Here is a 14,827-nt window from a genome sequence, read left to right as displayed (position 1 = left end):
ACCTTTCTTTCCCATTCAGACATTCAGTTTGGAGTTCAGGAGATTGTCTTGACCAGGACCACACCCCTAAATGCATTGAAGCAACTGCCATGTGATTGGTTGGTTAGATAATTGCATTAATGAGAAATTGAACAGGTGTTCCTAATAATCCTTTACGTGAGTGTATATATATTAAGCAGTAAGAGTAAATATTACAGGCCATTCCTTGTGTTTAGAAAGTGGTAGATCTCTCTGGGAAAGGGGAGAGTGAACAGTCATTCTCCTTTAGGAAGGGTTATTGATCTGTCTTAAAAGTATAAATATACCATATGTGCATTTCCATACTGTTACTGATCTTTGGAGTTAAATTAAAAAAAAACTAAGAACACTACGGAAGCTCTGCAAGTCGATCGCTCTTTTACAGCAATGCCACCTAGTGTCGTGAAAACAAAGCTGCCTTCATATCCCCAGTAAATATGACATCTGTGCTATTCATACTGCTGCACTACATAACTCTCAGCTTGTGAGGATGCAACTTGTAAAACAGTAATTGTTTTATGTCAAGAGTTACTGGCAATGATAGATACTGCAGGCAGTCCTATGAACAGCTGGCATATTTACACTGTGAATGGTCCCAGTCTCTTAAAGTAACAGCTATTTAGTTATTGCCTGTAACTATTGAAATGATAGACAGATCTAATAGTCATTAAGTTGAACACAGTGCCAAGACATTTGTTAAACAATCTGCATATAGTACTGGACTGAAATGTAACAGGGAGTTTAGGAATTATTCTGGTTAGCTTACACAATAGCAGTCTAATAGAAAATGCTCTGCAAGTAAGTCTTGATAAGATGTTAATAGACTGGACTTTGTTTGGGACAAGAGCACTTGACTTACCTAGAATCTATAAAGAAAAAATAATAAAAAAAAACTATTGGCATACAACTTGCAGGATAAATTTTCATGTCATGCATTCAAGTTGTAACTGAAGTCAAAGGTAGGTAGACAAACATTTTTGAGAAATGCATCATTTCTAACTTGTGTCATGCCCACTGAAGAACACTTCCTGAAAGCACCAGGAGTGGAAAGTTAATACAATAATAATAATAATAATAATAAATGCCATGAATGAGTGTTATTTATTTTAAATCCGTTTAAAAAGTGGTCTTCTTTCTTTGGAATCTCATATGCAGAAACATAACAGGGACAGAAATTCGACAGTTAAAAAAAAAATCTGATGTGAAATGTGTTCTAGTTTTAATGAATGTTTTATTCGGTGAGAGGCTGTAGAGGACAGTCAGGGATGAGGCAGGTGGAGCGAGCCCGTGTGTGCTCTGTGGATGCGAAGAGCCGACCCACTGCCGGCACTGCTGTCCTCCACTGTTCTAACATCAACTCGGTGCCGTTTCAGTGGTGTGCGCTGGTGTGCCGACCAGCCCGTCACACGTCTGTCATCTCATCCTCCAGGTCGTCACCCTCCGTCTCGCCCTCCCCTTTGCCTTCCTCCTCCTCTTCCTCAGAGGTCACATCCAGCCTGGGAGAGACACTTGGGACAGGAGCAGGCAATCAGGTAGTTCTCCCTGACAACAAAAGAGAACAACAGTGGGTTAGAGAGAAATCCTTAACACTTCACTGTGTTAGACTTTACTGTGCTTCCAAAAACAAAGTCCAACTGTGCCTCGACACTAATGCCTTTCAGTGAAGTAGCAGCAGACACTGTAAATGGGGCTTCAGTCTCGGTCTCTGGGCTCTCTATGTACCTGAGAATCTTGTGGCGGCTGTGCCTACTCCAGTCTCTTTGACAGCAATCTAGGTAGCTGATGGAGATTTCCTGAAAACCCCCAATTATTACACTTTGAACTTATTTTTCTATACTAGGAGAAATTATAGAACAGCACATCAATCTAGCTGTGCCTGCAGGTCCTTACAAAAGCATTGACACACACAGACGTATACTTGTTTATATACAGACTATGAACTGCCCCACATACACGCGCACACACAATTATTCTGATGGCTTTACCTCCCCAGGGGCGATATCAGAGAGGGCAGTCATGTGCAACAGGTAGTTGTTGTCAGGGAATGAGGCCTCGGCATTGGGCAGGCAGCTGTGGTTGCCTAGACAAGAGAATTCACAAAAAAACATGAGGTGGGAGCAAAAGCCAAAAGGCTGAGCAGCCTTTGAGATGACTCCATGGGGGAAGAAACGAGCAGACCTCTGTTCAAGCCATTGGCTGTCGATGCAGTGTGTAGATTCTTAGCTGAAATGTGCACAACAAGGCAGGGTAAACAAAGACTATATATTTGAGGGACAACCTAAACAGGCTACAGACTTACAAGCAATGTTGTTGGCACTTGGAAAAAACTTTGGTGAGGTTCTTGGATTCACATGTTCTTCAAATCATGCAGGGTTCTTGTATAAATCTCTTGTATAGACTTTCTTACACCTATCGTACAGACTAGAAGTAATACATTGGTCAGGTCAAACCATAATGTAGTTGTGACCGGTCTGAAATGTATAGTATAGTTTTATAAACAAAAGGCCTTGGCTAAACATGACACTCCCAGAAGAACCATTTTGGACAGCACACAGCTCCAACCACCATCCTATTCTGTCTACTTTGAACAAGGCTAGGAGACAAAATTCTGTGCCTTGAAGAAGAGGTGTTGATAAGCTTTGGTAACAACCCAGTTATATAAGAGCATGTTCAAAGCAGGGACAGAGAACTTGAACTTCAAAGCAACCAGAGTTTCAGGTTTCCTACTGCCAGTTAAAATGAAGCTCCACAGAGAGGGCGAACAACCACTATGGGCCACAGGCTCCAGTGATTTAAGAACAAGCTAAAAAATAAGCAAGCAAAGTGTATTTTGAGATCTTAGAGATTTTTAAACCATATTGTGAGGATAGTATGTAATTGTAGCTTTAAAAACATGGCTATTCCTCTGTCATAGTTAGCTGAGGAACAGGGGAGTATTCTAGCTTTGTTCTGAAGAAGCCGAAGCATAAGTTTGCTAATAAGGCATAGCAAGGAAATAAATGTATATAAAGAAATGCAGTTGACAATGTGAGATGTTATAAATGCCTCCTTATCAAGAGAGTGTTGGAGTATGTCAGTTCCTGTCAAATGATAAAATGCTCTCATTAAAGAATTACGATTAAAGTAACAACAACAAGAAAAGATATTTACAAAGCTGACAAGGCTGGATTCTGCAAGTTTTGAGTTGCAAGACCATTAACAGCAACAGTGAATGCGATTATTAGACACTTTCAATTCCCAGACATGCTTGCCAAGAACTGGGCTCTTCTATGTCTGGAATGCAACCCCCAGCGATATTAAATGGCATTTCCAGGACACACTCACCTTGCTCAGACACTCGTCGTAAAGTGCTGTAGTGAACTGGTTCCACAACAATGTCAGTTGCCCCTAAAACCCGACACAGAGAAATATAGGTGACACCCGACCTACATTAACCACAGCCATTGTCTTAAGCTCCTGAGACTCAACATCTTAGCCTTAAACTGATCCCAGAGGAAGCAAGCATGAAGGCAGGCACAGGACAGAAATTGAATAGAATCTTGCATGTAATATCATTTTACAAATGAAAACAGGTCAGACAGGTCTGTCATGGTCTGACTTTGACCTGCAAGCAAAATGCATGACCTGATTTTGCTCTGTGGCCATTACTCCCGAAACAACATTACAGAGATGGTTAAGGTTAGGATTAGGGTTAGGTCCAGGTTATATTATTCCAGGGACCACAGCTACACAGTACATTCAGTTTGTGCCTGTGCTGAAACCACACAAGGAACACAGGCTCACTTTGTAACCCTGCAAGTCATTGAAGGATGCCTACCACTTTTGTGCAGATGTTTGTTCTTGTTTTTGTCTGGGAAAATTTTGATTGCAGGGTGATATCTGGTCAACCCAAAGCCAAACTTAATATCAGCAAGCCTGTGACGTCCTCTAGGACCAAAGGAAAGGATCCAAGTGCAGGCTTTTAGAGTTGAAGCAGATAATCCAATAAGGGCAAAACGAGAGAGCATAAACAGGGACAGTCCAGGTCAAACGATCAAGCGAACAGGCTAGTAGGGAGATCCGACAGGGGTAAACGAGAGAAGGAAGCAAAATGTCAAAAAATACACAGGAAGGCACTCACGAAACAAGGCTTAGAAATGATCCAGGAGAGAATGCAAGACTTCACGATTAATCTAGGAAACAGAGGGGTTTAAGTACTGTGAAGGAGAGAGGGATTGAACAAGGTGAATGAAGGATTGACCAATGATAGGAGAGGAGGACAGAACAGGTGCACCTGGTAGGGAAGAATGTGGAAAGACTGGTTTGACTGGATAAAGGAAAGGAGAAGCACTAAACTAGTATTCGGGAGAGGGAGACCTCTGGTGGTGAACTAAGGTAGAAACAGGGGAGACCGTGACAAAGCCGACATAAAAAAGCAGCAATTCACAACCAGCCGTCCACACCTTCTGCACATCACCGTTAGACTCCTCAGGCAGTGCTGTTTTATTCAGAGTACTTGAAGATGAGTGGCAGTTTGTGAAAAGTAGTGTTTCCTGTGGGTTATGTTCCCATTGGAAAGGCAAAGGAATTGATACTAGAAACAGGATTATTACAAAAGAAGTCGCTCTTTGAAGTTCTTATTACGCTACGAGCATCCAGATCAGAAGATGCCTTTCAATTCCATTAGTCCAGGATACAGGCATCTATAACTACACTGAGTACCTTCTGCATCCTGGAGGAAATTTGGTGTGGTGCGACTTCTTAAGAATCTCTGAAGCCCTGAACACAGACCCTGACCTGAAACTTCTCTCCCAGGAGCTTGTGAGCGATTTCGTCCTCTTCATTAGCCGTCCTGCTGCAGAACTGAGAGAAGAGGCTCTGCCAGTGCTCTGCCTTTGTCCCAAGCCTGAGGAACAAAAGGAAACACTTTAGTACAGATCAGCTTGAATCATGGCTCTCCCCGATTCTTAGACAGTGTCTTCTTTTTGAGGGTTTTGATGCCTTGGTACTCTCATTTTCACAAGTGGCTTGCAGGCAGTCTTTAAATTCTCCTTCTAGTCCAGCCTGGTTTGAATGGGAAAGGCAAAACACAGAAGTGTGCAGTACTGCCCTGATGATTGCAGAATGATTGTGTACTGAACAATCTTAATTTTTGTTTCGTTATACAAAATAAAATAAATAAATAATCTCACAAGATAACATTTAACAGAAACCACTACTTAACTTGATGTAGCGTAAGGTACACTTATAAATTTCAATTAAAGAAGTGAATGTATAGTATCACCTTATCACGGATCCTGGAATCTTGTAGAACTCAATTTCTGTAATAATTGGACGCAGACACCAATTCCAAAGATATAAATTGTCAAATTTATTAAAAACAAAGACTAAATGTAGCACTACACTAATTATACAAAAAGGGAAAAACTAATAAAAATTCAACTCTAGATCAACAAATCAAAGACAAATCACTTCCTTGACCAAATCAAAGACCATGGAATGGCATATGATAACACACAAATCGTTAAACAAAAAAGGTTATAAATACATTGACTACAATACCGGTTAGTAAGACGAAGGCGAGTCTCATTAGTATTGTTAGTCGAACATCAAATAACTATGCAGGTTAGTATTTAAGTCAAATAACTTCTCGTTATATATATATCAGTCTCATTTATATTTGGGTGCCGAGAAAGATTCTATCATTTCTTGTTACCACAATTCTCCCTAATTGATTACTGTTCAATGATTAAGGATAGGCAGGGCCACCTATAATCTAGTGTCTATTAACTTGTGTCAATTTCAGACTAAACAATTAAACAGGAATGAGAATATATTTCTCGGCGTTGACAGATTCTGATTTCTAAAATTGTCAAACAAAACAGTTTAATACAGCACTCATTTATATTTAAGAAAATACTAGTTTATGACTCACAGAATAACATATCTAATTGATTTCTCAAATGTCATGAATAATAAACTCCAAACTGTTAAACTTATCTGAACTTCGTCGCAGAGAGGCCTCTCTGCCTTCGGGCTCAGATAACAGCACACGGCACGAGGTCCGTGTGGTTTGGAACAAAGGCAGTCCGGTTCGGCTTTGTCCAAGAACTTCCACTCAGTCGATGCACCTGGAAGTTGGGGTTTCGCGATAGTAGAGTCTTTTCCAAACTGATTTTCCACTGGTTTGAAGGCTCCAAGAATGTGCACAGGATCTTCTTTGCAAGGAGGGTTTCCACCGTAGTTACTTGAAGACAAAGTCTTTGTGGAAAGCAAGGCCCTGTTTGTTTCCAAGGGTCAAGTTTCTTAAGACTCAATAGCTATTTAAATGACTGAACACTTTCGTATTGCAGTCGACTTAGTCAATTGTCCAGCTGTATTCACTCCACTGATCAGATGGGTACAGGCGGGCAGGCGCAGTTTCTAAAGTTCTTTAACTGAGAGATGCCGTGCGCTACCCTTTACACTCACCTAAAGGATTATTAGGAACACCATACTAATACTGTGTTTGACCCCCTTTTGCCTTCAGAACTGCCTTAATTCTATGTGGCATTGATTCAACAAGGTGCTGAAAGCATTCTTCAGAAATGTTGGCCCATATTGATAGGATAGCATCTTGCAGTTGATGGAGATTTGTGGGATGCACATCCAGGGCACGAAGCTCCCGTTCCACCACATCCCAAAGATGCTCTATTGGGTTGAGATCTGGTGACTGTGGGGGGCCAGTTTAGTACAGTGAACTCATTGTCAGGTTCAAGAAACCAATTTGAAATGATTCGACCTTTGTGACATGGTGCATTATCCTGCTGGAAGTAGCCATCAGAGGATGGGTACATGGTGGTCATAAAGGGATGGACATGGTCAGAAACAATGCTCAGGTAGGCCGTGGCATTTAAACGATGCCCAATTGGCACTAAGGGGCCTAAAGTGTGCCAAGAAAACATCCCCCACACCATTACACCACCACCACCAGCCTGCACAGTGGTAACAAGGCATGATGGATCCATGTTCTCATTCTGTTTACGCCAAATTCTGACTCTACCATCTGAACGTCTCAACAGAAATCGAGACTCATCAGACCAGGCAAAATTTTTCCAGTCTTCAACTGTCCAATTTTGGTGAGCTTGTGCAAATTGTAGCCTCTTTTTCCTATTTGTAGTGGAGATGAGTGGTACCCGGTGGGGTCTTTTGCTGTTGTAGCCCATCCGCCTCAAGGTTGTATGTGTTGTGGCTTCACAAATGCTTTGCTGCATACCTCGGTTGTAATGAGTGGTTATTTCAGTCAAAGTTGCTCTTCTATCAGCTTGAATCAGTCGGCCCATTCTCCTCTGACCTCTAGCATCAACAAGGCATTTTCGCCCACAGGACTGCCGCATACTGGATGTTTTTCCCTTTTCACACCATTCTTTGTAAACCCTAGAAATGGTTGTGCATGAAAATCCCAGTAACTGAGCAGATTGTGAAATACTCAGACCGGCCCGTCTGGCACCAACAACCATGCCACGCTCAAAATGGCTTAAATCACCTTTCTTTCCCATTCAGACATTCAGTTTGGAGTTCAGGAGATTGTCTTGACCAGGACCACACCCCTAAATGCATTGAAGCAACTGCCATGTGATTGGTTGGTTAGATAATTGCATTAATGAGAAATTGAACAGGTGTTCCTAATAATCCTTTAGGTGAGTGTATACGCCTGTCAGATCAATAGATGATTGGTTCTTGAGTTTGTGAGATTGGATTTCGGTTTCAGCCCCCAGTGTTCTATTGGATGGAGGGCTTGATTTATGACTGATGTCAATCTATGTCATCTTTTGGAAATGCTGGTTGGCCTGTGTTCCTAGCTCTGTGTCGGGATTTTGGCTCTCGTCCACTTCAAAGCTTTTTTATTTCCTCCATGCCATATTCCCCAGACATTTCACAGCAGGGATTCCAAGCTATTTGGCCCATTCTCGGTGCCATCCTCCGAAGACTGCCACTTTGATGTAAACCAGTTCACACGCTGATGAGCTTAGGAAATCTGATAACTTTGGGGGAGAGGTCTTCTTCAGCTCAGAGCTAAAATGCTCTTATCAAAATATACCCCCCCACTTAATGCTACATTGATAACAGATTTTCTGTGAAATAGTTCCCAAAGGACAAAAAATATATAAACATCAGCAGTTGGTTCAAGTGTACAATTTAACACGGGATAACACATTCTTGAAAGTTAAAGGCTTTGAAATAAGAACACAGTGGAACACACATCTGAAGAATTTAAAGAATTGCAGTCATTTATGTGAAATAATTAAGTAATTAATTCAAAACACTGTAGACAAAGCTAGAATTCTCTACCTTATGTAATTCAGAATCCATCCTCAACTTAAGGCTTAAGATTGTTCCCCTGCATGTTGATTTAATGTAATACAGTCAATAAATAAATGCATTTTAATGTCTTTAATTAAGGGAAGTCAAACATAAAACTGTCGGGGAAAATGTTAGAATTGAAAACACTACCTGCTTAACTGTCGCAACCATCCTTGCCATTAACGTAATGCTGGAGGTCTCTGGTGGGTAATGCATGTTTCTGGGAAATGGGGAGACAGACTTGGGTGGAGAGCACACTGTGCAGTGTTGCTGAAAATCACTTGCAAATGAAATGCATCACAATCTATTGAAATGCTAGAAGAAGATGTGAAAAGGGGAAATGTTCCTTAGCATGTCAGGAAATTGCTGAAATACTTTAATTTCTGGATGGCTGCTTTCTAGCCGAACAAACACCTGATGTGTCATCGCTGTTGGAGGCTGTGTGTTAAAAGCCTCACTATGCAAACTAAATCCAACAGCGGTGCAAATACACAATAGCCTCTCCTGCAGGTCTGAAGGTCATGTGCAGAAATAACACAATCCCAGAGAAATGTCATTGTCTGTTTAAATGAATACAAGTTGCCTTTGCACATGTTTTGTATTCACACACTTCCTCTGGTATTGACATCATGCAATTAACAACATACAACAAAAAAAGGGTCTCAAAGACCAACCGCACCACCGGGGTGCCTGACGCGTGGTAGTCGTGGCCGAGTTGTTAAGGTAAAGAACTAGCAATCCTTTGGGGTCTCCCTGCGCAGGTTCGAATCCTGCCGTCTACGATGCTGAAGAGCAGCGCCGACCCCTCTCTGCCTTGCAGGCCCCCCTTCTTGAGCTGTGCTTCTGTCACAGACCCTTTTGCAATCTCTCTCTATCTATCTATCTGTCTGTCTGTCTGTCTGTGACTTAAAAAAATATAGATCAACATACAGAGATCTGTATATAAGGACAGAAAGATGTCCATACGAACACGCAGAGGCGCGTCGGAACCCTGAATTCCTTGCTCTTGCTGGGGTGACATCAGTTCACACACCTCTTTCTTTCATTCTGTTCCCAAGTCCTTTGTGCAGCCTTCCCACCCTAGGCGGGGGCAGCAAAACCACACAAGGAACCTCCCCGTCGGGGAATCGAACCCCGGTCTCCCGCGTGACAGGCGGGGATACTCACCACTATACTAACGAGGAGCCGGGCTTGCCGCCTCCCACCTTCTCCGCCCCCACATCTTTCGCCACGCCCCTTTCCGATTCTGAATGTCTCAGGGCAAGGCGAGGGCAGCATCGCTGCCTCCCCTGCCTGCTTTATTCCACCTTGTTAGTGTCCTTCGGTCAGCTCAGGCTCCGGAAAGCAGTCCTGGACCGCGACCCGCTGCGCTAGGGCCCCGCCGGGCAGTCAGGATGGCCGAGCGGTCTAAGGCGCTGCGTTCAGGTCGCAGTCTCCCCTGGAGGCGTGGGTTCGAATCCCACTTCTGACAACAGCGGGTGCTCCTTTTTGCCCCGTTTGAAACGGGTCAAGGATGACGCCCACCCTGGTCCTTTCAGCACGTGAGCCAAAAAAAGGTGCCTCAAAGACCAACCGCGCCACCTGTGCACCTGAGGCGGGGTAGTCGTGGCCGAGTGGTTAAGGCGATGGACTAGAACTCCATTGGGGTCTCCCCACGCAGGTTCGAATCCTGCCGACTACGATGCTGAAGAGCAGCGCCGACCCCTCTCTGCCTTGCAGGCCCCCCTTCTTGAGCTGTGCTTTCGTCACAGACCCTTTTGCAATCTCTCTATCTATCTGTCTGTCTATCTGTCTGTCTGTCTGTGACTTAAAAAAATATAGATCAACATATAGAGATCTGTATATAAGGACAGAAAGATGTCCATACGAACACGCAGAGGCGCGTCGGAACCCTGGTATAAATCCTTGCTCTTGCTGGGGTGACATCAGTTCACACACCTCTTTCTTTCATTCTGTTCCCAAGTCCTTTATGCAGCCTTCCCACCCTAGGCGGGGGCAGCAAAACCACACAAGAAACCTCCCCGTCGGGGAATCGAACCCCAGTCTCCGCGTGACAGGCGGGGATACTCACCACTATACTAACGAGGAGCCGGGCTTGCCGCCTCCCACCTTCTCCGCCCCCACATATTTCGCCACGCCCCTTTCCGATTCTGAATGTCTCAGGGCAAGGCGAGGGCAGCATCGCTGCCTCCCCTGCCTGCTTTATTCCACCTTGTTAGTGTCCTTCGGTCAGCTCAGGCTCCGGAAAGCAGTCCTGGACCGCGACCCGCTGCGCTAGGGCCCCGCCGGGCAGTCAGGATGGCCGAGCAGTCTAAGGCGCTGCGTTCAGGTCGCAGTCTCCCCTGGAGGCGTGGGTTCGAATACCACTTCTGACAACAGCGGGTGCTCCTTTTTGCCCCGTTTGAAACGGGTCAAGGATGGCGCCCTCCCTGGTCCTTTCAGCACGTGAGCCAAAAAAAGGGTCTCAAAGACCATCAGCAGCAACAGTGGCAGATTTGGTGCCGTGGCTTAGTTGGTTAAAGCGCCTGTCTAGTAAACAGGAGGTCCTGGGTTCAAATCCCAGCGGTGCCTTAGGCGGGCTTTCTGTGCTCCTTGCGAAGCTTGTGCTTCCGCTTTGTCGACCATCAGTTTTAGCAAGATAGGCTTATCGTAAAGCCATCAGAGGACGTAATGAACCGGAAAGCCAACTGGACAGACGCCGGTTTGTAAAGAAGAACCAGAACCCAAAGGACAAGCGCTACGGCCAATTCCCATTGCCGCCCCTGGACAGTCGCAACAGGGAGCTTGTTGCTCCCGTCAACCTTACGTTTTCACCTCTATGTGCTTCCTTTGTTGCAGCCTGCATCCAGATTTTGTTTTTGTTTTGTTTTGTTTTGTTTTGTTTTGTTTTGTTTTGTTTTGTTTTGTTTTGTTTTGTTTTGTTTTGTTTTGTTTTGTTTTGTTTTGTTTTGTGCCTTACGCCTGAGTGTAGGCACTGGGGAATGGGAGAGTCCTGGCACCGTGGCTTAGTTGGTCAAAGCGCCTGTCTTGTAAACAAGAAACCCTGGGTTCGTCTCCCAGCAGTGCCCTGGTTTATGTTGGCCTAGGCAATGGAAAGGAAGTTTCTAAACGCTCAATACATTTTTGCAAGATGGCCGTCCGCAGCAAGCAGCTTAAGATTACTGTAGCCGCAGTCTGGCAAGCTGACCGCCAGAAGTAGAAACAATAACAAGGAGCGGGGGGAAAAGTGGGCCGTCCCTGGGTGGATTCAAACCACCATCCTTTCGGTTAACAGCCAAACGCGCTGACCGATTGCGCCACAGAGACAGACAGAGGTGTTGTGGTTGCTGCAGTCGTGCAGTTCCTTCACAGTTGCCAGAAATCATTGCCAGCACACGATTTTCTTTGTCGTTGAATGCAACATACGTGTCCATTGGGGGAGCGATAGCAAGCAAGAGAGTTAGATATCGAGAGTCATAGATAGATAGATAGATAGATGGATGGATGGATGGACGGCAAGGCAAGCATCTGATTGACAGTGGTCCGTGATCTGCTGTTATGCTACTATGCTACTGACCATTGGGGGAGCGATAGCAAGCAAGAGAGTTAGATATCGAGAGTCATAGATAGATAGATAGATAGATGGATGGATGGACGGCAAGGCAAGCATCTGATTGACAGTGGTCCGTGATCTGCTGTTATGCTACTATGCTACTGACCATTGGGGGAGCGATAGCAAGCAAGAGAGTTAGATATCGAGAGTCATTGATAGATAGATAGATAGATGGATGGATGGACGGCAAGGCAAGCATCTGATTGACAGTGGTCCGTGATCTGCTGTTATGCTACTATGCTACTGACCATTGGGGGAGCGATAGCAAGCAAGAGAGTTAGATATCAAGAGTCATTGATAGATAGATAGATAGATGGATGGATGGACGGCAAGGCAAGCATCTGATTGACAGTGGTCCGTGATCTGCTGTTATGCTACTATGCTACTGACCATTGGGGGAGCGATAGCAAGCAAGAGAGTTAGATATCGAGAGTCATTGATAGATAGATAGATAGATGGATGGATGGACGGCAAGGCAAGCATCTGATTGACAGTGGTCCGTGATCTGCTGTTAAGCTACTATGCTACTGACAATTGGGGGAGCGATAGCAAGCAAGAGAGTTAGATATCGAGAGTCATAGATAGATAGATAGATAGATGGATGGATGGATGGACGGCAAGGCAAGCACCTGATTGACAGTGGTGCATGATCTGCTGTTATGCTACTATGCTACTGACCATTGGGGGAGCGATAGCAAGCGAGTTAGATATCGAGAGTCATAGATAGATAGATAGATAGATGGATGGATGGATGGACGGCAAGGCAAGCATCTGATTGACAGTGGTCCGTGATCTGCTGTTATGCTACTATGCTACTGACCATTGGGGGAGCGATAGCAAGCAAGAGAGTTAGATATCGAGAGTCATAGATAGATAGATAGATAGATGGATGGATGGACGGCAAGGCAAGCATCTGATTGACAGTGGTCTGTAATCTGCTGTTATGCTACTATGCTACTGACCATTGGGGGAGCGATAGCAAGCAAGAGAGTTAGATATCGAGAGTCATAGATAGATAGATAGATAGATGGATGGATGGATGGACGGCAAGGCAAGCATCTGATTGACAGTGGTCCGTGATCTGCTGTTATGCTACTATGCTACTGACCATTGGGGGAGCGATAGCAAGCAAGAGAGTTAGATATCGAGAGTCATAGATAGATAGATAGATAGATAGATGGATGGATGGATGGACGGCAAGGCAAGCATCTGATTGACAGTGGTCCGTGATCTGCTGTTATGCTACTATGCTACTGACCATTGGGGGAGCGATAGCAAGCAAGAGAGTTAGATATCAAGAGTCATTGATAGATAGATAGATAGATGGATGGATGGACGGCAAGGCAAGCATCTGATTGACAGTGGTCCGTGATCTGCTGTTATGCTACTATGCTACTGACCATTGGGGGAGCGATAGCAAGCAAGAGAGTTAGATATCGAGAGTCATTGATAGATAGATAGATAGATGGATGGATGGACGGCAAGGCAAGCATCTGATTGACAGTGGTCCGTGATCTGCTGTTATGCTACTATGCTACTGACCATTGGGGGAGCGATAGCAAGCAAGAGAGTTAGATATCGAGAGTCATAGATAGATAGATAGATAGATGGATGGATGGATGGACGGCAAGGCAAGCATCTGATTGACAGTGGTCCGTGATCTGCTGTTATGCTACTATGCTACTGACCATTGGGGGAGCGATAGCAAGCGAGTTAGATATCGAGAGTCATAGATAGATAGATAGATAGATAGATGGATGGATGGATGGACGGCAAGGCAAGCACCTGATTGACAGTGGTGCATGATCTGCTGTTATGCTACTATGCTACTGACCATTGGGGGAGCGATAGCAAGCGAGTTAGATATCGAGAGTCATAGATAGATAGATAGATAGATAGATGGATGGATGGATGGACGGCAAGGCAAGCATCTGATTGACAGTGGTCCGTGATCTGCTGTTATGCTACTATGCTACTGACCATTGGGGGAGCGATAGCAAGCAAGAGAGTTAGATATCGAGAGTCATAGATAGATAGATAGATAGATGGATGGATGGACGGCAAGGCAAGCATCTGATTGACAGTGGTCTGTAATCTGCTGTTATGCTACTATGCTACTGACCATTGGGGGAGCGATAGCAAGCAAGAGAGTTAGATATCGAGAGTCATAGATACATAGATAGATAGATGGATGGATGGATGGACGGCAAGGCAAGCATCTGATTGACAGTGGTCCGTGATCTGCTGTTATGCTACTATGCTACTGACCATTGGGGGAGCGATAGCAAGCAAGAGAGTTAGATATCGAGAGTCATAGATAGATAGATAGATAGATAGATAGATGGATGGATGGATGGACGGCAAGGCAAGCATCTGATTGACAGTGGTCCGTGATCTGCTGTTATGCTACTATGCTACTGACCATTGGGGGAGCGATAGCAAGTAAGAGAGTTAGATATCGAGAGTCATAGATAGTTAGATAGATAGATGGATGGATGGATGGACGGCAAGGCAAGCATCTGATTGACAGTGGTCTGTAAACTGCTGTTATGCTACAATGCTACTGACCATTGGGGGAGCGATAGCAAGCAAGTGAGTTAGATATCGAGAGTCATAGATAGATAGATAGATAGATGGATGGATGGATGGACGGCAAGGCAAGCATCTGATTGACAGTGGTCCGTGATCTGGTGTTATGCTACTATGCTACTGACCATTGGGGGAGCGATAGCAAGCAAGAGAGTTAGATATCGAGAGTCATAGACAGATAGATAGATAGATGGATGGATGGATGGATGGCAAGGCAAGCATCTGATTGACAGTGGTCCGTGATCTGCTGTTATGCTACTATGCTACTGACAATTGGGGGAGCGATAGCAAGCAAGAGAGTTAGAT

General features: G+C 44.5%; 1 protein-coding gene and 6 non-coding genes across 7 annotated transcripts in view; 4 read left to right on the top strand and 3 right to left on the bottom strand.

Annotated features, from left to right (window-relative positions):
- Positions 1–1,420: 1,420 nt before the first annotated feature.
- LOC136713191 (histone-lysine N-trimethyltransferase SMYD5-like) overlaps positions 1,421–14,827 on the bottom strand; it is a 139,584-nt gene continuing 126,177 nt past the window's right edge. Inside the window, exons 3-7 of the mRNA XM_066690229.1 lie at positions 4,795–4,903; positions 3,348–3,405; positions 2,004–2,098; positions 1,654–1,811; positions 1,421–1,514 (exon numbers count right to left, since the gene is read on the bottom strand). Of these exons, the coding sequence (XP_066546326.1) occupies positions 1,421–1,514; positions 1,654–1,811; positions 2,004–2,098; positions 3,348–3,405; positions 4,795–4,903 (514 nt within the window). The remainder of the gene's footprint in view (positions 1,515–1,653; positions 1,812–2,003; positions 2,099–3,347; positions 3,406–4,794; positions 4,904–14,827) is intronic.
- trnaa-agc (transfer RNA alanine (anticodon AGC)) lies at positions 9,041–9,122 on the top strand. Its single transcript has one exon. It is a non-coding gene; the product is annotated as a tRNA-Ala (tRNA).
- On the bottom strand, positions 9,453–9,524 carry trnad-guc (transfer RNA aspartic acid (anticodon GUC)). Its single transcript has one exon. It is a non-coding gene; the product is annotated as a tRNA-Asp (tRNA).
- trnal-cag (transfer RNA leucine (anticodon CAG)) lies at positions 9,729–9,811 on the top strand. Its single transcript has one exon. It is a non-coding gene; the product is annotated as a tRNA-Leu (tRNA).
- trnas-aga (transfer RNA serine (anticodon AGA)) lies at positions 9,940–10,021 on the top strand. The gene has a single exon. It is a non-coding gene; the product is annotated as a tRNA-Ser (tRNA).
- On the top strand, positions 10,838–10,911 carry trnat-agu (transfer RNA threonine (anticodon AGU)). The gene has a single exon. It is a non-coding gene; the product is annotated as a tRNA-Thr (tRNA).
- trnan-guu (transfer RNA asparagine (anticodon GUU)) lies at positions 11,573–11,646 on the bottom strand. The gene has a single exon. It is a non-coding gene; the product is annotated as a tRNA-Asn (tRNA).

This window comes from Amia ocellicauda, chromosome 2 (assembly GCF_036373705.1).
Source record: "Amia ocellicauda isolate fAmiCal2 chromosome 2, fAmiCal2.hap1, whole genome shotgun sequence".
Classification (NCBI taxonomy): domain Eukaryota; kingdom Metazoa; phylum Chordata; class Actinopteri; order Amiiformes; family Amiidae; genus Amia; species Amia ocellicauda.
The sequence above is the reverse complement of the archived record's forward strand: the minus strand, read 5'-3'. Positions and strand labels throughout refer to the sequence as shown.